This window comes from Poromitra crassiceps (genome assembly GCF_964638095.1).
Source record: "Poromitra crassiceps genome assembly, chromosome: 6".
Taxonomy (NCBI): domain Eukaryota; kingdom Metazoa; phylum Chordata; class Actinopteri; order Beryciformes; family Melamphaidae; genus Poromitra; species Poromitra crassiceps.
The window spans coordinates 39074845-39099203 of NC_139627.1; the positions used below are offsets into that span (position 1 = coordinate 39074845).

General features: G+C 43.7%; 1 protein-coding gene across 1 annotated transcript in view; it reads left to right on the top strand.

Annotated features, from left to right (window-relative positions):
* Positions 1–3469: 3469 nt before the first annotated feature.
* The window catches only part of col4a1 (collagen, type IV, alpha 1), a 32873-nt gene continuing 11983 nt past the window's right edge, over positions 3470–24359 (top strand). The window contains exons 1-31 of the mRNA XM_083638360.1: positions 3470–3513; positions 6220–6309; positions 7394–7438; positions 7641–7685; positions 7881–7943; positions 8080–8133; positions 8404–8430; positions 8543–8617; positions 8723–8785; positions 9453–9488; positions 9615–9653; positions 10769–10861; positions 11128–11163; positions 12462–12521; positions 13281–13316; positions 13432–13476; positions 13592–13624; positions 14213–14273; positions 14446–14481; positions 16892–17038; positions 17197–17280; positions 17532–17615; positions 17860–17930; positions 19596–19787; positions 20841–21009; positions 21409–21501; positions 21630–21734; positions 21862–21959; positions 23124–23274; positions 23446–23559; positions 23716–23883. Of these exons, the coding sequence (XP_083494486.1) occupies positions 6253–6309; positions 7394–7438; positions 7641–7685; positions 7881–7943; positions 8080–8133; positions 8404–8430; positions 8543–8617; positions 8723–8785; positions 9453–9488; positions 9615–9653; positions 10769–10861; positions 11128–11163; positions 12462–12521; positions 13281–13316; positions 13432–13476; positions 13592–13624; positions 14213–14273; positions 14446–14481; positions 16892–17038; positions 17197–17280; positions 17532–17615; positions 17860–17930; positions 19596–19787; positions 20841–21009; positions 21409–21501; positions 21630–21734; positions 21862–21959; positions 23124–23274; positions 23446–23559; positions 23716–23883 (2380 nt within the window). The 5' untranslated portion in view covers positions 3470–3513; positions 6220–6252. The remainder of the gene's footprint in view (positions 3514–6219; positions 6310–7393; positions 7439–7640; positions 7686–7880; positions 7944–8079; positions 8134–8403; positions 8431–8542; positions 8618–8722; positions 8786–9452; positions 9489–9614; positions 9654–10768; positions 10862–11127; positions 11164–12461; positions 12522–13280; positions 13317–13431; positions 13477–13591; positions 13625–14212; positions 14274–14445; positions 14482–16891; positions 17039–17196; positions 17281–17531; positions 17616–17859; positions 17931–19595; positions 19788–20840; positions 21010–21408; positions 21502–21629; positions 21735–21861; positions 21960–23123; positions 23275–23445; positions 23560–23715; positions 23884–24359) is intronic.

Here is a 24359-nt window from a genome sequence, read left to right on the forward strand (position 1 = left end):
TCACACTGTTTGGTCTGTGAGCTTCATGCTGTTTGGTCTGTGAGCTTCACACTGTTTGGTCTGTGGAGCTTCACACTGTTTGGTCTGTGGAGCTTCATGCTGTTTGGTCTGTGGAGCTTCATGCTGTTTGGTCTGTGAGCTTCATGCTGTTTGGTCTGTGGAGCTTCATGCTGTTTGGTCTGTGAGCTTCACACTGTTTGGTCTGTGGAGCTTCATGCTGTTTGGTCTGTGAGCTTCACACTGTTTGGTCTGTGGAGCTTCACGCTGTTTGGTCTGTGAGCTTCACGCTGTTTCGTCTGTGAGCTTCATGCTGTTTGGTCTGTGAGCTTCATGCTGTTTGGTCTGTGAGCTTCATGCTGTTTGGTCTGTGGAGCTTCATGCTGTTTGGTCTGTGGAGCTTCACACTGTTTCGTCTGTGAGCTTCATGCTGTTTGGTCTGTGGCGCTTCACGCTGTTCCCTGTCCTGTGTTAGAAGTTATAACGATGATGAGGGATAGACCTGTGGATCTGTGTGATAAGTCCTCCTTAAGATCCCCTTTTCTCCAAAGCCCAGATCCTGAATCAGACAGCAGTCCTCTCTATGGGAGCAACACTCTTTAGTTGGATGCTCTTTTTGTGCGGATGTCAGTTTGGCCTTTGTGCCGTCTTTGCACCCATCTGCTGTTTGGGTTTATGGAGATGTTTAACGGGACGTAGAAGGAAAACAAGCTGGAGAAATCAAAGAGGGCAGCGCTACTTTGATCGACCTGCAGATTAGGCTGCTGTGTTTAGAGATCCAGCGTTAGATGTCTTCCAGTTGTACAGCACATTACACACATAAGGAAGCGTCGTCGTCATGCATGTCGGTAGCCTACGGGCTTTGGGTTTCTGTGGTCATGCCATGAAGAAACTGGAATGTCTGCTCGGCGAAGTTGTGTCTAACAAGACAGTTGGCGAAAAGTGCAGACGAGACAGACAGAGAGCAACAGGTGAATGAGGAAATACTTATATACTTAACCTGGAGCAGCAGCTGGGATTGACTTTAGTGGTGTTGACAATATGCAAGCGTGTTCCCTCATTGCATTAGCGTGCTTTAAGTCCCTTGGTGAATGGTCAAAAAATAATGCCAATAATCCACCACCGGGAGCTCCATTGCTGCGAGCCAGCGTAATGAAACACACATGCAGGCGAGTTCATTCTCAGAGTCAATTTCCCTTTTCCTCTGTTTGTCTTATGACACTAATCTGATCTGAAGCAGGTGTTCCTGCAGTCTTCCTGTGGCATATTAGAATCTTGTGAAACAGAAAACTGATCGTGAGACACCATATGAGCCGGAAAGGTGTGAGATGGACTGAATGAAAGGGTGTGTGAGAGAGCCAGACTGGGCATGACGTCACACAGGCCACACATGTACAACACACTGCGTATATAGAGGGGGGGGACCAAGAGCACAGGGACAGGGCGGGGGGGGGGGGGACTGGAGATCCAAGGTCCTGAGAGTGAAACCTGTGTTTCCCATAGTAGGAAGCACACATTGATGCAGTTAGCCTGAGGTATGTCAGACAGGCTGCCTGTGAGTCTGTGAGAGAGAAAGTGGGGAATGAGTGAGAGGGGAAGTGAATTTCTAGATAATGTACACTACAGATAATGTACTGTATAGATGTAGGGAGGGATGCGTGACGAGTGATGTATGGGATGTCAGCGGTGCGTGAGTGTGTGTTTTAAGATGATCTGAAAGGGTCACGAGGGTTTCTGATGAATGGTAAAGGAGACATTGCATTGCATATGTGTGTATGTGAGAGACAGACAGACAGACAGACAGACAGACAGACAGACAGACAGACAGACAGACAGACAGACAGACAGACAGACAGAAAGAGAGAGAGGTTGTTGCGGGCTGTGTAGCAAGCTGTATCTCCAGAGCCTCTAAGCCTTGACAGGCTTTTGGCTGGACGCCTTGCACGTGAGTGAAGCAGCAGCTGGCTGATGCAGGGAGGTAGCAGGGAGGGAGGAGAGAGGGAGCCAAGGCAGAGCAGGCCAGTTCCCAGGCCCTGGCCTCTGGAGACCCCAGAGGAGCGGAAAACGAGGGGTGTGTGTGTGTGTGTGTGTGTGTGGGGGGGGGGGGGGGTGGCGGTAATGAAAGGAGTGAGGCCAGCTGCAGACATGTCCTGCAGGGGGCGTAATGAGGAGTGAGGCCAGCTGTCTGCCTGCCCTGCAGTGCTACAAAGCTCATCAGTGACCTCTGATTTGGACCTGGCTGATTATACAGGAAATTATATAGCCTAGCCAGATTTTTATTTTTATTTTTTTATCATAGAAATATGGAAGTAGCCACTGTGACGTCACCCACAGAGCCACAGCGGCGCCTGAGCATTGGTCCGTGATCAGCGAGCTGCGCGATCACTGGACAGGCGACCTGTCAATCATGCCCCAAATCATAGTCTGGACCATAATTAACAAAATGAAACATCATGCTTTATTGAATAAGACTAAAACGAGTGACTGAGACCATAAACTCATTAGGAAAGTATTTACTGAGGTCATAAATCAAGTGAGCAGTGGGGTCATTTCACCCCCCCCATTCACTTCCATACAATCTGACTGCTTTTTGCAGCCATTAGAAAGAATGCAGGTTTAAGGCAATTCCGCATTGGCTTCATTTTCCAGCCCACGAGGTTGTCCCTTTGTTTTTATCCATTGTCAACAAAATCATCAGTGATCTACATGTATACTATGTAGATCACTAATGATTATACCTACCTAAACTATTGACGAGGTGCACAAAGCTGGTTTGAAGACGCTCCTCTGTGAGATACTGTAGATCAGGAGGACTCAGGATATGATGGGATTTTACAGTGTCAGTGGGATATCTCTGATCCATCTAACATGCTGTAAAAGAATGGAGAGATTGTGTAGCACATGTTGCACATAGAGGGATGACATACTGACCCCCAACAGCTGTCTGTTACACTTACACTCTACAGCTGGAAAAGATGATCTAGGACCTAGATCACCCGCTGTACTCTGTCTCTCTCCTGTAGCCCTGCAGGCAGAGTGGACGTATCTCCGCAACCGTATGACGTAGAGAGTCAGGGGTGGTGGTGTTGGATTCGGGATGAAAAAATACATATAGTCCTTTAGAAGCATCGTGATCTGACCTTGAGTTAACCAGAAAATGTAAACATTTCTCTGATTGGATAGTGGGAGGTAAAAAAAAAAAGGAAAGAAATATAAATCTACTCACGGACCAGTAGGGGGCGCCCGCGGACCACCAGTGTTTGAGAAACACTGATCTAGGTCACCATGCAAGTCCAAGGCTCCTTTATATATTTCTGACCATGAAAATGTGAGATAAGGCCTGAAGAAGGTTTAAACCGGTATATATGTAAATCATGGATTTACTAAAAAGAACTCAAAATGGTCCAAAAGTGATACATTATTTGACCATGTATTGTTGTCTTTCTCTCTGTTTACCTCCAGGGGTGCGGGACATCATGTGGGAAATGTGACTGCAGTGCTGTGAAAGGAGCAAAGGTGAGACTTCTATTCATCATTTCATTTTCCACCATCAACCAATCCTGACGCAGTCGCTCGATAATGAGTCTTTAACTCAATCTGCCACTGACCACGGAGACAACGCAACTGTTTCATTCAGGCTCCGCGCCTGAATGTACTGGTGTGCGACTCAGGCCAGTGCCGGCTCTGAGCAGCCCTGACAATGCCTGCTATGTTCTGAACTTCTGACTGACGGGCTGGAGCTGGGCCTGGGTGGATGGGCTCAGTCACAGAGCAGAGACCCGGACGGATGGGAAGGAGGATCAGGTGGAATTAGAGCATGTCCGGACACAGCTGGCTGAGGGCCTTCCCACCAGACGCAGCGATGCTCTCAGAAGCAGTCCATTGGCTAGTGTCCTTCACTAGCAGTCCATTGGCTAGTGTCCTTCACTAGCAGTCCATTGGCTAGTGTCCTTCACTAGCAGTCCATGGCTAGTGTCCTTCACTAGCAGTCCATTGGCTAGTGTCCTTCACTAGCAGTCCATTGGCTAGTGTCCTTCACTAGCAGTCCATGGCTAGTGTCCTCACTAGCCACGGGCTAGCTCTGAGCCCTTGAGCTTTCAGCACTCTGGCACGAGTGTTAATCACTTATCGCTGACGTGGGCGAGGGTAGTTTTAACTAGCTGTTTTTGTTTTCCTGTAAATGAATGCTCAGACAATAACACTTTATTCATTGTTTCTTTTTGTGAACATTTATGTATTACTTTAATGTGAAATGTAGCAACTAACGTCCAACAGGAATTTAATTGGGGTAGACAACTGGACAATAATAATACAGGGCTAAGACAAGCACAGCTAAATTAATAACAATGAGAGGATAAAACAAGCCAAAGGAGCATAAATAAAACAAAATAAAAATATAAATAGGATAAATAAATACATAAAACATATGATAAAAGGAAGAGAGGTCAAAATAATCTGTGCCGATATGTATATACATATAAACAGTGTATAAGTGAATTGGTTCTATTGTATAATGGTAAAAGTAAAAAAAGGATGGAAAAAAAAGAAGCAAAAAACAACACAGAGGTAAAAATTTATGTATAGTGTATATTTCGATACTTTATGCATAAACCACATTTGAGCGGTTGTAGAAGTGGTCAGTGAGTCAATCAATACATTTGAAATTTAGCCTTCAAAGGAATTAAAAAGTAAGCAGTGTGTTTGTGCATTATTGGCCCAGTGCTATCAGAGCGTTGCAGTTTGGCCTTTTCATTCTTACAGAAGCAGTAGCTAAACATTCAGCTCACCAAAAACAACAGACTGTTTCAGCGGAGTCTGGCCAAAAACACTGTGGTTTTTAGGTGTTGAAGCCCCTCACTGCCTTCCCAAATTCCCCCACTAGATTTATTTTCTGTGACATCATTTCCTGACACAGTTGCCTTGGTAACAGCCCTTATTGTGATTGATTCCCATCGCCCACAATGCGTCATTCGTCCTCAGTGATCTGAGTCAGGAATGTTGTGGTCAAGGAATAGAAATCAATTGGGGTTGGATCCAAACATCTGTCACTCTCGCATCCTTGGCAACTCAGATGGCTGTGCCAATTACTGGAACAGAACATCAGGCTCAGGAGGATTATGCTGCCATCTAGTGGCAAATAGATAAAATGACATATCCCAGAATATTTCAGGGAAGATGTTTCTGCCAAAAGGGTTACCAAATTCAAATTCAATTTCATTAACACAGAGGAGCTTTTTTGTGATAAATTATTTTATTCTTTTTAAATCAAACGGGTCAGGTACAAAATAAATACAAAGACAAAATTAACACAGAAGAGGCTTTATATAAATTGACAGACAATGAAAACAGGTGTCATGATTGGATGTTTGACACTAAACTCACTAACCTTGAAATCACCCAGTTGTGGTGATTGACTAAATGAGCTGCCAATGACTTGAAAGAAGTGATGTAATACAGCAGGAATATTATTTTGAAATTAGTTCTGAAATAAATAGACATACTATAACATTTAAAATTATATTCACAAAGCATCTTACTTTTTTCCAATGATCTGTAATGCTGTATCTGTTGATTCATAAGTTAACCAAAGTTAGTGTTTCCTACATTTCCGTACTTCCACTATGTGTTTGTGCTGTTATTTCTTTCTTGATGTTAGAGAGTTGCCATTTTTCACACTGATAGAGGATGGCATCATATTGCATAAAATAACCTCAGTTGGATGCTATCATTAAATACATTTCTCAAAAATTGGTTTACATATCAGGACCTCTGTTTTGACCATTATTTTTTTATGGGGGGAAAAACACAAACACCAATGGAGGCTTGAATATTATATACACACAATAATACACAGTAATGTTAAAAGATGGAACCACACACAGTAGCTCTCACAACGGCATTGGATGGATATTCTTATTACTATGAAACTTGCTGTGGGTGTCAAACTCATAAAATGGCTTGAAACCTAATGTGTGACGCGGGGAGGCCAAAATTAAACCTTTCCATACTTATTTGACAGCTGCTTCGTTTTTTGTAATTCATATTTCAAAGTGTGACACTCACAGCAAACAATAAACAAACAACATCTTTGAATACTTAGAAAAGCTTACTTATAAAAGTGCCATATAAATCCAACCAATTAAAAAAATATACATATGTATATGTAAAGTTTAAATTATTTGTTTTCCTTGCATCACCAACTTGCTCCTCTGTGCCTCACAGGGTGATCGTGGATATCCAGGTCTTCAAGGCAACATGGGATTCCCAGGGATGCAGGGACATGAAGGGCCTCCAGGGCCAATGGGCCCCAAGGTGAGTACACACATATACTGTACATACACACACACGCACGCGCACACACGCACATACAGTATACACACACACGCATGCCAGCATGCACGCACACACACATATACACACACGCACGCAGGCACGTTACGCCCAGCCCTTCCCTTCCCCCCGCCCCGACACACACACAGATTTTTATGCGTCTGCCGGCGATAGCCAGGCCGGAGGCATTATGGATCAGGGTTGTCCGTCCGTCCGTACGTATGTCCGTCCGTACGATGTTCGTTAACGCGATATCTCAGGAACGCCTTGACGGAATTTCATCAGATTTGCCTCAAACATCGCCTTGGACTCAAGCATGAACTTATTAGATTTTGGTGGTCAAAGGTCAAAGGTCAAGGTCACTGTGACCTCTCAAATGCCATTTTCCAGCTTGTTAACGCCATATCTCAGGAATGCCTTGATGGAATTTGATCAAATTTGCCTCAAACATTAACTTGGCCTCAAGGATGAACTGATTACATTTTGGTGGTCAAACTTCAAGGTCACTGTGACCTCACGAACGCCATTCCTAAGTTGGTTAACGCAATATCTCAAGAACGGCTTGATAGAATTTCTTCTGATTTGGCTCAAACATCGACTTGGACGCAAGGATGAACTGATTCCATTTTGGTTATCAAAGGTCAAGGTCACTGTGACCTCACACACCCAATTTCCAAGCTCTGTAACGCAACATCTCAGGAGCGCCTTGACGGAATTTCTTCCAATTTGCCTCAAATGGCGATTTGGACTCAAGAATGAACTAATGGCGGAGGCATAAGTCCGCGTTGCGGTCGTTCTAGTTTTTTCTATAATGTTATTCTGCAGCAGGGTTTATCAATCTTTTGAGACACAAAGACTTATTGTGTACTTGAACAAGACACAACAATACAAAACACACCAACATATTGATTGTTTAAGAAATGCCTCGCAAGATGAATGATTATGATTCTCACTCAATCACAAAATGTTTAAGTTAATATGCGTTCACTCCCTGGCGCCTGGCCCACCACAGCCACACTTTTTATGGTGTGTGAGTTGCTTCATGATGCCATTTGTCTCTTCCTAGGGAGATTTTGGTGAGTCTGGCTCTCCTGGACTGAAAGGAATGCGGGTGAGTATCTGATCTTGTCTGTCTGGCCACACCATCACTTACTGCAAGACTTGATGTGAGCATGCACGGCACACACACTTCTGCCAGTTCAGAAGAGTATTGCTTCAGAAGCCATGGACAACTGAATCAGCTTCTTTAGTCTAGCTACAGTATGTGATATGACTGACAGCAACATGTTTACAATATACATGTGATCTTGCAGGGTCCTTCTGGTTTGCCAGGATTCCCAGGAAACCCAGGACTACCGGTGAGCTCCTGCACAAGTCTCACAAAGTCCTTCCATAACAAATAGAAATATTGTCTGTAAGATGTCATTACACATCACAAATAATGATCTATTTACACTAAGTCTATTGAAACTACTGTAGTACATGAATGGTTGAATAAAAACATAGATTATTTAACTAAATTAAATTGTGTGTTTCTTCACTCCCACTCATAGGGCATCAATGGAAACGACGGCCCTGCAGGTTCACCAGGAATTCCAGGGTGCAATGGAACAAAAGTAAGAAAATTCTCAAACCTCTACTGACTGCAGTTTGAAGCATTCACCCATGTTCTTTGTGTCCGTTCCTGATGTTACATTTTTCATTCATATCCTGTCCGTCCCTGACTGAGCTTGTTGTGTGTCTGTGTTCCAGGGAGAAAGAGGCAGGGACGGTACTTCTGGTTTCCCTGGTCTTCAAGGACCTCCTGTAAGCAGAATTCAGTAACATGTCACTATCTGGTGAAAACCTCGTATCTCCGGATTTTTCACTTTTCAGGAACTGAGAAAAACAGTTCTGTTTTTAGATTGACCACCATTCGTTTTTGAGATTGTCCAATGGGTTTCAAAGTGTGTCATAAGGAGTTACACGGTTTTCACATGACAACAGTGTAAAAATAACATGCCCCATCTTAAAATGGAAACATTTATGTCACCAGATGATGCTGCCTGTAGTGATCTGTCTCTCCTCTCTCTGCAGGGTATACCAGGAATCACTGGAATGAAGGTTAGCTGTGATCTATGAAGCTTTAAGATCTTGTGTGTGAAAGATGTTTCTCAATCAACACCAGCATGTAAGACACCTGCCAAACCAGTCCTTTCTGTTTTGCCCCCTGCAGGGCGACCCTGGTGGTGTTATTGGCATTAAACCTCTGAAAGGAGAAAGAGGATTCGCTGGCACACCTGGACTACCTGTACGTTGTGCGTGCGTGCGTGCGTGCATGTGTGTACGTGTGTGCATTAGTGTGTAGAGTGAGAGAAAGTAATCTGTATTCTTCCCACACACATCTCTCTTCCAGGGAACAAGTGGCCATTCTGGACCTACCGGCCCTCCAGGACCTCGAGGCTATGAAGGACCCAAAGTGAGTTAGAGCCCTGCACAGGCCTCAAATCTAGACCCTAGCCTGGCCCGCGCCCTAGATGTTCGGGCCCGAGCCCGATGTGAGTCCTACGGCTTGTCAGAATTTCGAGCCCGAGCCCGGCCCAGCCCTGGCCCCCCTCACCTCGAACCTTTATGTGTTTGATCAATTTCAAATAGCCTAAGCCTGTCAAATCAACACCATATAAAAAAAAGTACATTAAAACACTTTGAACACCACAATGTGTAAGTTCAAACATTAAAAAAACAAAACAAAACAAAAAACAGGGAGCTAGTGATGTGAAAATCGGCCCTAGCCCGGCCCCGAGCCCCCTCAGGCTCAGGCCTGAATGCAGGGCTCTAAAGTGAGTTATTGTTACAGTGATGGACTGTTCATGAGTAAATGCACTAATATATTTTATTAGCATACAATCTCAGGCTCAATTTACACAGCAAAACACAACAAATATCATTCTGAGGGGGGGGGACTTCGCAAATACAAGAACTAAGTATACTCTGGGTACTGTAGGTATCTGGCACAAAAGCAGTGAGCCAGTCAGTCAGTCAGTCATACAGTATATGAGTTCAGAGTGAATCATCATTGCTTGTCAGCTAGATACGTTATCGGTCTGATCCAACTGTTTGACTGACTTGAGATCTGTATTCTATAGGGTGATGCTGGCCCCCCCGGCCCCCAAGGAGAGAAGGTAAGACAAATAATAGAAAGTGATGTGACAGTCATAAAATAAAATGAACCGTCCTCCCGCCAAGCTCTGATTGGCTGCCACAGCTGTAATGTCACAGGAAGTTGTTTTTCCTCCCCTCTCCTGTAGGGAGACAGACTGTCCTTCCAGAGTGAGAAAGGAGAAAAGGTAAGGAAATGTTCTAAACATAAAAAAACATAGAGGAGACGTGACTCACATTATGCATGCAGTTTAGTTTGGTGAATAAAATCTGTAACCTGATGAACCTGACACAATACCACCCCCATCTGGCAGTGTCAGGTAATACAATCTGTACCGTATAGACCAAATCAGCGGGATGTTTACATTTACTTCCGGGTACCCCTGAGGTCCACACATTATAATGGCGGTGGACGGCACAAACTGACATGTTGAAGACAAAAACAGACAAAGAAGACAAAAATGGTTCGTCCGTGTTGTGTTGTTGTTTAATATCATTCATAACAACACTTTCACTAACGTTAGTGGAGACCAGACTAGCTAATTTACCTGTTGGACCAGACTAGAGTAGACTTGAAGCTAAATTAAATTGACCTGGCGTCAGTAGCTCTGTCTGTACCAGGCTCTTTCTCGCCGAGAAGAGCCTGGTGACGCGAGGTTACTCTGTAACGTAAAAAAACAGCGAGTTTGACAGACAAACAAACTTTATTAGCTAGCTAACACTACATAAAACAAACACAGAAGAAAGGCTAGATACGTCGGACAAGCATGTTTACCAACCGTTTAACCATTTAAATTGAAAGTAGTCGGCCGAAAACAACGAGAGGGTTTGACAGCATTTATATGACAACACGCACATTTAAACCTGCCGCCTTTCCCAAGTGGTACCCGGAAGTAAATTTGTTTACATGGTGACGTCACGGTGATTTGGTCTATTGACTGAATTAGGTTTGAGGAAAAAGTAGGTGCTCTGGAGTGAAAGCTTTTCTCCTTTGTGCAACTTACTTGCCAGTCCCTGGAAACAATAGCTAATTTTGGAGGTATAGCAGAGGAGGATCTCAGAGGGCAAACCCCTCTGATTAAAAAAAAATAATAACTTGGAAATACTATGGAAATGTCCATAGACAATGTTGCATTTTCATCTAACGAATGTTCATCATACTTTATGTTCAAGTCTAAAGATGATGATCATCTATTTCCCGGTGATCATCAGATGATGAATTGCTTCTTTTCGAATTATCCAATGAATTTTCAAATGTTCTGTTGTGGTGCTGTCTTGTAATGGTTGGCCTCTTCTCCTGCAGGGGGACCGAGGATTCCGTGGCCCACCTGGCCCACCTGGAAACAAAGAATCCGTGGACGGAGTACCCACCACCATATATGTGGCTGGACCACCGGTAACTCATTCAGTCACTTCCTTTTCAGCCACTGAAGAGAGGTTTTGCCATTGATATATGTACTGTACATAGAGCATTATTGCTGGGTGGATGGATGAATGGATGAAGGACGGACGGACGGACGGACGGATAGATAGATAGATAGATAGATAGATTGATTGATTGGTTGATTGATTGATTGACTGACTGATTGATAGATACAGTAGATACTGTATATAGGACCTCTGTTCTTTCCTAAATGTGTTTGTGTGTTTGTTTTTCAACAGGGAGAGAGAGGATCTGGAGGAGATAAAGGAGATCAAGTTAGTATTTTACTTCCAGATGTTGTCACAACACACACAGTGTGTTCTTATCGAATGTTCAAGCTAATACACACACACAGTGTGTTCTTATCGAATGTTCAAGCTAATACACACAAGCTAATACACACACAGTGTGATCTTATAGAATGTTCAAGCTAATACACACAAGCTAATACACACACAGTGTGTTCTTATAGAATGTTCAAGCTATACACACATAGTGTGATCTTATAGAATGTTCAAGCTAATACACAGAGTGTGATCTTATAGAATGTTCAAGCTAATACACACAGTGTGATCTTATAGAATGTTCAAGCTAATACACACAAGCTAATACACACACAGTGTGTTCTTATAGAATGTTCAAGCTAATACACACAGTGTGATCTTATATAATGTTCAAGCTAATACACACAGTGTGATCTTATATAATGTTCAAGCTAATACACACAGTGTGATCTTATAATGTTCAAGCTAATACACACAGTGTGATCTTATATAATGTTCAAGCTAATACACACAGTGTGATCTTATAGAATGTTCAAGCTAATACACACAAGCTAATACACACACAGTGTGTTCTTATAGAATGTTCAAGCTAATACACACAAGCTAATACACACAGTGTGATCTTATAGAATGTTCAAGCTAATACACACAGAGTATGATCTTATAGAATGTTCAAGCTAATACACAAGCTAATACATACAGAGTATGTTCTTATATTGTAGTGTTCAAGCTAATACACAGTGTGATCTCATAGAATGTTCAAGTTAATATACCCAGTGTGAGCTTATAGAATGTTCACGCTAATACAGAGTATGATGTTATAGAATGTTCAAGCTAATACACAAGCTAATACACACAGAGTGTGATCTTATAGAATGTCCACGCTAATACATACAGAGTGTGTTCTTATAGTGTCCAAGCTAATAGACAGTGTGATCTTATAGAATGTTCAAGTGAACAACACACACTGTGATCTTATAGAATGTTCAAGCTAATACACACAGGCTAATACACACGTAGTGTGTTCTTATACTTACAGTAGTGTTCAAGCTAATACACACAGGCTAATACACACATAGTGTGTTCTTATACTTACAGTAGTGTTCAAGCTAATACACACAGGCTAATACACACATAGTGTGTTCTTATACTTACAGTAGTGTTCAAGCTAATACACAGTGTGATCTTATAGAATGTTCAAACTAATACACACACAGAGTGTGATCTTATAGAATGGTCAATCTTTCCACTGTTTCTGAGAGCCGTTGATCACCTGGTTTCCTTTGCAGGGTGCTTGCATTCCACATCTAAATGGGGTCAAAGGTGAACAAGGCCCACTAGGACCAAGAGTGAGTGGCAGAGGTTCTTCTCTGTGGGGACCCTTGTAGATTTCACATTTGTGTGTAATTTTACATTTTAAAAATACTCATCTTGTTAAAATATCAGCATGGCGCTTCAATAAAAGCTACACTACAGAAATTATTTGTTAATAGAAATTATATATTTAAGTATATTCTTCAGAAGTTTGACTGTAACAAGGAAAATAATCCTTTTGCAACTTACATAACCCATTATGACTAAGACTACAGGATTATTCAATGTCAAGGTTTACAAATATTATCAATAAGAGCAAGAGACTCAAGTACATGTAAGAGACTTTCCTAGCTATCGGTCCATATGCCAAAATGTTAATCTGAGAGTGAAAAACGGTTGGATTTCAATAGAACAGCTTACCATGCTGAAGAGTCCATCCAAAGTGAGATCTCTACTATTGGAAAATTGTACTATGTACTCTATGCTCTTACAAATTGATTGCTGACATGGAAGTAAAACTCATTAGGAAATATGAATAAGTTATTTGCAAACTTAAGATATTTGTTAGCATTATTTAATGTGGGATCACCTGTATTTTTGACAAATATAAGTCCGTAAGTCTGTAAGTAGAGAAAATGAGTGGGGAATCTGAAAGCAGCTGGAAGTGTGCTTACAATGGAGTCTCTAGCTGTAGTAGTCGGTTAAAAGGATTGGAGATACTGTAACTACTAAACATAATAATAGACTTACATGCTGGATAACATTAGAATGAGTTTCGGTTTCGGTGATTTCAGGGCAAACCTGGCAAGGATGGAGAGTATGGGCTGAAGGTAATAATAATGCACTGTACAGTATGTTCTTCTCTACCTATCTACCAACTGCTGTTTGCTTTTATAGCAGAAGGTATCCATCCATTTCCTAACGTCTGTGTCTACTCTCCCACAGGGAGAAAGAGGCTTCCCTGGGACTCCTGGATACGACGGGAACCCGGTAACTAATGCACCTTCATTCTTTGAGCATAGTTATGACCTGAACATTCAAGGCTTTAATCCAGATGCTGTGATTAGGAAGGAGGCTAAATTGTCTGTTCTCTGTGTTATTTCAGGGTGAAAAAGGAGAGAAAGGACCACCGGCACCGGTACTCTCTTGCTATTTCCCTCTCTCTCTCTCTTTCTCTCTCTCTCTCTGTCTCTCCCCATCTCTTCCCCCCTCTGTCAATCATTTCCCCAATGTATATCCCTCAGCAGTTCTGAAACATACCAGCAGATGTCGCCATATTTGCATTCAGCAAAAAATGCTTCAATAGGAATGTGTCCAATAGTAGTCTATATCGAGTCATAGATCACACAGGACACAGACAGCTGTAGTGCTCCAATTTCATCCACATTTATTTAGATGCAAAAATGTCAATCAGGATAAAGAAAAGAAAAAGGCCAAGTGGCCAGAGTTAACACAAAGATATAAACACTGAGTATTCAAGAAAAAGAATATGCAATACACTCCTGAGTTGAGAATAAACACATTCATCAACAACCTTAATTCATATTTAACCTTTCACAGAAATTCGACATAGGTCTTTTCCCTACTATTATGTACTTACAGTATATCCTTAAATTCTTTATTTTTAGAGGATATAATTACATTTATTTTGTCAGCGTCAAGTCTGAATGAGAGTGATGTTTGCTTGACATCATCTTGTCCTTGATCTCTAATGTTGCGGTTTCAGGGTGGTGGCGCCCCTGGTCCCAGCGGTGCTCCTGGTCTCCCAGGGTTACAAGGAGAGAAAGGTACAGTAAGGCCACCAAACACACATGCGCGCACGCACGCACGCAGACACACACACACACACACACACACACACACACACACACACACACACACACACACACACACACACAGTCACATTGTGGATAATATCCATGTTTTGCTTATTCTTTTTCATTTCTTCTCAACTTGAAGGTTATCCTGGTCCTTCGGGTGAGCCGGGTCCACCAGGTAAACGAATCAAGTGTTTAATATTTCACTGCTTTGTCCTTCAAACATCACGACATAAAAACTTGAATTGGCCACGCTCTGCACACTGCAGCAGGTCTGCATGAAACATGCTAACCAGGGGAATGGCAAATAAGAGTAATACTATGATTGTCAGAAGTAGGAGGACAGAAAATTAGTCTTTCCTGACTTCTTCCTGTCTGGTGTTTCTCTTAATGAATGTAATGAGGCTAAATACTTAAGCCATTACATAAACAACAACCCATCTGATGATAGGGACATCTCCAGACAAGCGAACATGTTGATTCGTAAATTTAATTTCTGTTCTGTGGCGGTGAAGATTGCTCTTTTTAAAGCGTACTGTACCCCGCTGTATACTGCCCACTTGTGGCGGCACTACAAAAAAGGCAGCATGCGGAGACTAAAGGGCTCATTATACTCGAGCAAGCTCCGTGGGGGTGGAGCTCCGCGAGTCTCCGCGAGTCACCGTCCGGACGTCGCGCTGGGGCAGATGCTATTATACTCAGAAGTGATCAGCCAAGTGATCAGCATGTATTGTACAATGGTAATAGTGAGAACAGCCCGTGAAATGTCGCAATGAAACGCTATTATGTGCAGTACTGAGTGCGCTTTCACTCTCAAACGACCGTACATCAGCACATGAATGAATCACCAAACTTGTTTTTACTGAAAGCCGTTTTAGTTCTCAGCCCTGATTGCCTACTCTGTGCTGCTTTTAATCTCTCTCAATAATGCTCTCAACACAACACATTTACTTGGTGAAATTACTAAAAACGAACAGTTGCAAATCAAAGTTTATAGCCTACCACATGGGTCAAGAAATGTGGGGACAACACAGCTCAGTGTTCAGTGCTCAGTGGCTTGAAAGCGGCCATGTTTGGAGAGAAGCCGTCCGGAGAAAAAACATCAGGCACACGGTGGGCGCCCTACGGAGGTAGCGAATAACCACGCCCAACAAATTTACGTCATTTAACGCACCCGGCCCTCGCTCCACCCCCGCGCCCTGCACGGCATGGTGAGCATAAAGCAGCCTTTAGGGTGTATTCACACCTCTGGGTCGTTTGCTTTGTTCCGATTCCGGGGCTTAATTGATACAATTGTTGCATTTGTGCCTTGGTTCGTTTGTGTTCACACAGCCACAAATCAAACGGTCCAAATAGTATTGCCAAGCATCCTGGATTGGCCAGAAGACACTCTGATAGGCTAATAGCCTCCTGGGAGGAAAAAAATAATTCCCAGAGATTTTATATGATAATGTGTTTTGTTAGATCTACATTGTAGGCTACGTCGGGCGTGCGAGGAGAGAGAGAGAAAGAAAGAGGGGGGGATCGGGAGGGAGAGAGAGAGAGAGGGAGAAAGTTATTTATTTATTTAGGCTGTCAGAGGATTAGCCGACACATACTGTAGTATATATGAACACCTGTCCTGTCAGGAATAAAATATTAATAAATAATTTAATAATAGCCTATGGACATTTCAAGGAATACATGCAATCAGTCTGATTGTCTGATTGAACCAGACAATCTTATCACAAAGAAGGCTAGCTCTGATTACCACGACTTGTTATTTAATGGAGACCAGAGGTAAGATGATCGAGTTCAAACTGCTTATGTGATGATGCACGGTTTTTAAACGATAAAAATGCACGTTCTTCAGGCCATTACGCACAGCGCAGCTGACTACGGCAGCTGTTTTATCCAAAAATGCGCTCTGTTTCCTGCTTTGTGTCAGATCGAGGTCGTATCACGTTCTCACCACAAACGAACCGCACCAGAGTTTGTTTGGAAGCGGACCGAGACCACCCTTTCTTGGCGATCTCGGTCCGCTTGTTTTGTCCCGCATCCGAGTGCGATTGCTGTGTTCACACTCCCCCAAACGAACCGCACCAAGGGGGAAAATGCTCTCTGTTTCGGAACAACTGCTCCAAACGAGATAGGTGTGAATACACCCTTACAGTGGCCTATAGTGACAGCATGAGGCTGCTGCTTAAAGCCCCAAGAAGCTGCAGTGCCAGCCAAATGTTTGTAGATATCAATGTACCCACCTGCTCAGCTGTAACATGAAATCTCAGTTACAGATGCATGTGCAGGTTATCAGAATCTGTAAACAGTATTATTTTAGCGTTAACCAACCCTGTTTTGAGCTCTGTTAGGTTCTCATCCAGACTGTGGAACCACTGGCGTTTTAGCCTGTTTGTAAAATGACCATGGTGGAATAAATTGTAATGCCTGTGCTTTTATAATCTCTTTCTTTTTATATCTATATTTTTACATTTCTATTCTGTGTTTGGTTTTTGTTGTGTTATGGACCCCCCTGAGCTGTGTCCAGAATAAAGTTTGAATTGAATTGAATTGAATTGGACTAACTGCTGCTCTCTTGTCATGTACTTCAGGCAGGCAGGTTGAAGGGCCTCGTGGAGAGGAGGGTCAGAAGGGAAATGTGGGTCAGAAAGGAAACCGCGGGCTTGATGGAGAGTCTCAGCGTGGACTTCCAGGAGAAGTAGGGGTCAGCGGCCCCCCTGGTCCCCCAGGAGCCCCGAGTATGCCATATCTTCAACTATTACACTCATTTTTATAAATTAAACCTACAGTATGTAGAGTATCCATATTCTTCAAATGGTTAAACTAATAATAATAATAATAATAATAATAATAATAATAATAATAACGTTTTGTCATGTGTGACATGGCCACACAGTTATCCCTGGTGAATGCAACATTGAGAAAGGAGCTCCTGGCCCACCTGGACCTGAAGGGTTACGAGGCGAGCTGGGACAGAAAGGTAAGAGCGCCTCCCATCAATACCGATCAGTAGGAATGATGGATCGATACCGATCAGTAGCAGTGAAGGATAGATTGACTCGTGCTGTCGGTTCTTCTGTGAAGCACATTTCTGTGGTTGAGGTGTAGTGATACCTGAGTAAACACAGCCCATGAGATCATCAGAGCAGCCACAGAACTCAAACACCTTGGTGCTCATCTGAGGACGTTGACATGATGTTGTGTGGATTGAATGTGTCTGTGTCCTATCAGGTGACAGGGGAGATACCTGTCTTCAGTGTGAAGCCATCGGGGTCCCTGGATTTCCTGGACCCGAGGGCCTCAAAGGGCCGCAAGGTGAGTGAATTTGCCTTTCACCATAACATTTTTTGGGGGACAAATGTACAAACTAGCTTTTGAGTAGTTTCTTTGTCTTTTTTGTTTGCCATTTTAACCACAGACCAATGACAACCAATGTTAGCTCACAACATCAATATATTATTATTATATACTGTATATTATTATATATTTAAACTGTGATCGGTACTGCATGAGCGAAGGAGGTACAGTAGTCGTGAAATTGTCCCTGGGTCCCTGGCAGGATATCCTGGGCCGGGGGGCAATAAAGGAGACAAAGGTCAAGCTGGCCCTGCTGGAACCTCTGGAACGCCTGTGAGTAGAACGCCATACGAGCTCTGTGCAGGTTCCATCCACCAGCAGATGACAGGGAGCTGAATGTGGTCACAGTGCATGATGCATTTCAATGAGGAATGGAATGGAGAATGGAACAAGAGGGAAACATCACGGGCCATATCTTATGCCCAGTGCAAGTGCAAGGGCAAGCATTATCTTTGCTAGTTTCTAGCATTCAAAATCTCCCTTTTTGTTTCTTTTAATTACCACTGGATCGCTGAAACATGTCCTTTGATGTACTGGTCCAGTGGTAGGCTAATTAAAAGAAAAAACTGCTAGAAACTAGCCACTAGCAAAGATAATGCTTGCCTTGCCCTGGGCATAAGATATGGCCCCACGTCATCACGTCATCGTCCGTGTTGTGAAATCCATTGAATTCCCACTAAATCAATTGAATTGCACCTGAATCGTGTGTTGTGTGGGCTACACATCCACTCACTGAGCTTTTTATCCACCTTACTTTCGAGTGCCCGCTGTAAAAAAAATAATAATTGGGGGAACTAGGTCCGGTGACTTATTGTTGCAGCTTGCCATTTCCTTTGTTATACTCGGCTGCAGACCCGAATTATAAACCGGAAACTGGAGTACGTTATGAAAGTTATAAATATAGTCACGTTATAAACAACTAACCAACGCTGGGGGTCCGTATGGAAACAGTGTTACTCGAAATGGTTAAAAGTTAAATCAATTTGGTAATTCAGTGGCGTTTTACTGCCATGTAAAGTAACTATTACGCTAGCCGCTAGCATTAGCCACAGTAGCCGACTACCCACAATGCATTACGTTATCCCTGCACCCGAACGACACGGCTGTGCTGTAAAATCCTCATAGACGTTTTTTTTGTCAAGTTAAAACAGTCTATTAAACCGGAAGCGGAAGAAGCACCCATCAGGCATCATGGCAGCTAGAAATAAGGTGGATAAGGAACACCATAATGCAGTGATACTCTCTGTGGCCCGCGATGGAATTGCATTTTTTTTTACAGTGCACCTGAATGCAACATGCAAGATACCCGCTGAATAAGTGTCCAAATGTTCATGTCATTCTGGCCAATACTAAATTGTCAAATACTGCCGTCTGCTCGCTACCCAGGCACTTATGTATGTACTTAACCTAACTTAACCTAACTAACTATCCGGTGTGCACAACATTGTCAGACTAAACTCCGGCTGACACCCCAAAAACCTACAATCCTCTACAGAAAAATGTATATTGTCTCTTTATTAACTGGCCCCTGGCCTTCTATCATTTCACAAAAGTGGCCCCCAGGCAAAGCAAGTTGACTATCTCTGCCATAATGGCATACAGGTCATCATGCAGGTACAGGTCATCATGCAGGTACAGGTCATCATACAGGTACAGGTGAATGTCACTTTGGTAGCCGGTTAACATTGAGCTGAAAGCTGATACCTACCCGGTAGTAAGGTGTTCCTAATAAAGGGGTGGGTGGGTGAATGTCAATAGGGTGGCATACTTTCACAATAGAAATATGAACTTGTTTCAAAACCTTTCTTGAATCAGTAATTTTTTTAATAATAAAAGATACTGAATTCCTGAAACAAGCGAAAGTGCATTGTTTTAGGAAAAATCTGATTTTGAGAATGGACATGATGATGTGAGACTTGACTTGTTACCTGTCTGCAGGGGCCGTCAGGCAGTCCTGGACTGATGGGATCGCCCGGTGCTGTGGGTGCACCAGGTGACATCTTCATAGCCCCCGGCCTAAAAGGAGACAGAGGTCTGCCTGGTGCTGCAGGTGGCTCAGGCCTGCCCGGTGTGGACGGACTGCCAGGCACAGACGGCCTGTCAGGAATACCTGGCCCTAAAGGAGAACCTGTGAGTGTGTGTGTGTGTGTGTGTGTGTGTGTGTGTGTGTGTGTGTGTGTGTGTGTGTGTGTGTGTGTGTGTGTGTGTGTGTGTGTGTGTGTGTGTGTGTGTGTGTGTGTGTGTGTGTGTGTGTGTGTGTGTGTGTGTGTGTTTGATGAGGCAAAACATAAGAATATGGCAGCAGAAGCTACACTACTGGTGTTACCACAATACAAAGCAGAGGGAACTGCCTGTGAAATGGGTGATTAGTGTCAACCAGTGTCTGACAACTTGGACGGCCGGAAGAAATGGGTTTCGACCTGTAAAAAGTTAATTGAACGGTCGTCCAGGTCGGAATTACAGATCGGAAATTCGGGTATCATCCAGAGCTCCGCTTTGAACGAGTTGACGTCATACCCACATCAAAATGGCGACTTGTATCATTCATGGTAATCGCAGAATTATTATAAAGATGTTTGTTGATGTTTTAACACAAACTTTGATGTCTTAATTATGTAATGTTAACGTTAATATGTGTTTGTGTCATCTATGTTTCACTCTGATTAGAGCAATATGTGAAATTCAGCATTCAGCATGTTTGGTTAGCATTGTTAGCAAGTAGGTAGCTACAATGCTAACTGAACACAGGTTCCTATAGCAACCTATAGCCTGTGTTTGGTTTTTCCCCCTAAGCGGGAAGTACAGTGTCAAAGCAAATATGTCGGGGCGGAGGTTCCGTGTTGAAACTTACGGCGGTCCGAGTTGTCTTGAATGCGGTATTAAAATCCTTTAAACCCCTTTTAAAAACATCCTTTTACCCTGTAGCATTCTTTCTCTTCTTTAGTCATTGCTAAAGTCCCTGAAGGGACCTTTTTTATATGTATACTATATGTATATATGTATATATATATATATATATAAAGTCATTAACAAGTAGATGCCCCGTGCACAGCGCTGTCGGCTTTTTAATTCCTGGTGCAGGAATATATATATATTCATGGGGTCTTTAACCTTTTTATTTCTTGCTCACAGTAAAGCTAGCTGAGTGAACTGGGCATTCCCTCTCTCTAATCTTGCTTGCAGGCCAGAGGGGGCATCAAGGGTGAGCGTGGACTGGATGGGGACCCGGGTCTCATCGGGCCCCCCGGAGAGAGGGGCCCCCCTGGGATACCAGGCTTCGGTCGACCAGGAGAGCTTGGAGACAAGGGCAGCGAGGGGAGAAACGGCCTGCCGGGAGCCCCTGGATATCCCGGTAGGCTTGACATGTACACACACACCTACAGATTAAAAGTCAGACACAGGTGCATAGTGCATACTCAAAGACAATTCAAGTTAAACTTTATTTGGTACAGTCGTACACAAGGAAACTTTATGGTTTTTATGCTTAACGTAAAACCAATCAAACTAAAGCAAATACAAGTAGTGCAAACCACCATAAAAACACATATCACATTAAGAAACTATCACATAGTGGGGAACTCTCTCTCTCTCTCTCTCACACACACACACACACACACACACACACACACACACACACACACACACACACACACACACACACACACACACACACACACACACACACACACACACACACACACACACACACACACAGTCTACTTATCTACTTCTGTTACCTTGCCTCTACCAGGTCCCAAAGGTGAACCAGGTCAAGGTGCGAGCGTTCCTGGACCTCAGGGTGTCCCTGGACCACGAGGAGAAAGTGGCCTACCTGGATTTCAAGGTGGGCACCCCAACATTCTGCATGCATGAATAATTTAGCGTCCAAAGTCTTTTGTAAATGCCAGTTTGGGGACAGCTGTCCTGTTAGGAATTTGTCCTGCATGACACACAGTCTGTGCTTGGCTGCAGGTGACACAGGAGCACGGGGAGTCCCGGGGTTACCAGGTTTCCCTGGACAGAAGGGGGACCACGGTGTCCCTGGAATTGGATTCCCAGGCCCAACTGGGCCTAAAGGTAGGAATGTCAGCTTCTTACTCGTCGTCACATGGCCACTCATTCTTCAGCAAAAATGTAAACTTTACACGATAGCAAACACGTTAATAATTGCCACTCAGAGGAACTTTGTTGTCCATGTTTCCAGGAGTTTCTGGAATCCCAGGTGCTGCAGGAATACCAGGAGAATCAGGAAGACCAGGACAGGAGGGTTCAACAGGAAAACCTGGTACACCTGGACAAAAGGTGTGTTTGTGTTTGGATTAGGGGTGCACCGATCACGTTTTTTGCCACCGATCACCGATTGCCGATCGCCTATGGGAAATATCTGCCCAACCGATCATCGACCGATGACCGATTACCGATCACCGATCACCGATATATAAACTCCTCAAAGAAAGTTTGGAAACGTTATTTTGGCTCGATTATTTCTCCCCTTTAATAATACCAATTGGCATTGTATTTTATATCGTTGGAAAGCCTGATTAGTGATAGGGCTTTTTTTTTTTTTTTTTTTTTAATTAATGAAAAAATTGCCGATCGCCGATCGCATATTTGAGGTCAATATCGGCCGATACAGATTGCTTGCCGATCGATCGGTGCACCCCTAGTTTGGATAGTCTGACTCACTGGAAGCAGGCTGCGGGTCTATGCTCTGCCAATGGCTCCAACCATTTTAGTTGAAGCGAAGGGAAATCCCTTTTCGCTCCCTGCGTGTCGCTCTCCGCCGCTGTGAAACAATAATGCTAGCTTGCTAGCTAGCGTTGCTACACGCTGAAAATGGCAAGTTTTGATGAAGATCTGGAGCCAAACTCTCCTGTGCTGGTACAGGAGAGTACCAGCGAGACTAGTGTTTGGATGACTAAACACGAGAAACATGCTTCAGCGTAGCCTGGAGTTGGGACATTGTCCGCGTCAGCTAGACTTACCTACTCGAACGTCACTTGACGAGGGGGTCCCAGGGCAGTGCTTAGCAAAATTGCAGTAATTGTGTGATTTGACTAGGATTTGAATGACTAGAATTAGCCCAAGGAGAGAATGTAGTGCATATACTTGGTCATAGATTTCACTCTCTCCTGTTATCTCCCATCTACATTAGAGTATAATTTTGCTTAAGAGGGCTTGAGGTTTGCATGCATGTGTAGGGTGTGTGTGTGTGTGTGTGTGTGTGTGTGTGTGTGTGTGTGTGTGCCTGCGTGCGTGCGTGCGTGTGTGCATGCGTGCCTGCGTGCGTGCGCGCATGCATGCGTGTTCGTGTGTGTGCGCGTGTGTGTGCGTGGATAGTAAACAAACAATCACAACTATGATGTGTTTTGCATGTGGATCAACGGGGGTTTGACTGTGATGTCAGACCTGTGATGTCAATGTTGAGAGGTGACCTGGGCTGGTGCTCATGTTTCTCACCTGCAGGGTAACCCGGGGCAAGGCCTGCCGGGCCCCAAAGGTTCACAGGGCTTCCCCGGAGACGTCGGCTACCCAGGAGTGAAGGGTAACATTGGGCCAGCCGGTGTCCCCGGACTAGAAGGAGACACAGGAGCACCAGGACCTCATGGAATCAAAGGTGCAGTAGGGCTCCAATGTGAAGCGTGGCTTGATGTGGTCTCCTGTCTTCCTTCAGAAAGTCTTAGCTGTCATAGACTGTGATGCAGAGCTGATTTCTGTACTGTTGACAAAATGTCATATTGTAAGTCGCTTTGGATAAAAGCATCTGCTAAATGCTCTTCACCTTCAGGTGACTCTGGAGCCCCAGGAAGAGCTGGAGTGACTGGCCCAGAAGGGCCTCCGGGAGAAGGCCAGCCAGGGGCTCCTGGACCCCATGGACAACCTGGGGAGCCTGGGCCATACGGTGAGGAAAACCTCAGAACCTAAGCAGTCAAACATTACACATGCCAAATGGGTTCAGGTTCAGATGCGCACACTTCAGTTCTTTCAGCTGTCTCCATTTGACACATTTGTGTGTGTGCGTGTGTGTTTGTGTGTGTGTGTGTGTGCGTGCGTGCAGGCAGGGAAGGTGTGAAGGGAGAAAAGGGCTTGCCTGGTGGTCCTGGTCCGGACATGCCGGGCCCTCAGGGAGAGAAAGGAGCCTCTGGCTTTCCTGGATTAGCCGGTGGTAAAGGGTTGCCAGGGCGACAGGGCCTTCCAGGCAGGGACGGACTCACAGGAAACCACGGTGAGACTGACAAACAGCAGGAAATAATAATAATGATACATTATTATAGCCAAGGTGAGACTGACAAACAGCAGGAAATAATAATAATGATACATTATTATAGCCAAGGTGAGACTGACAAACAGCAGTAAATAATCATAATGATACATTATTATAGCCAAGGTGAGACTGACAAACAGCAGTAAATAATCATAATGATACATTATTATAGCCAAGGTGAGACTGACAAACAGCAGTAAATAATCATAATGATACATTATTATAGCCAAGGTGAGACTGACAAACAGCAGTAAATAATCATAATGATACATTATTATAGCCAAGGTGAGACTGACAAACAGCAGTAAATAATCATAATGATACATTATTATAGCCAAGGTGAGACTGACAAACAGCAGTAAATAATCATAATGATACATTATTATAGCCAAGGTGAGACTGACAAACAGCAGGAAATAATAATAATGATACATTAT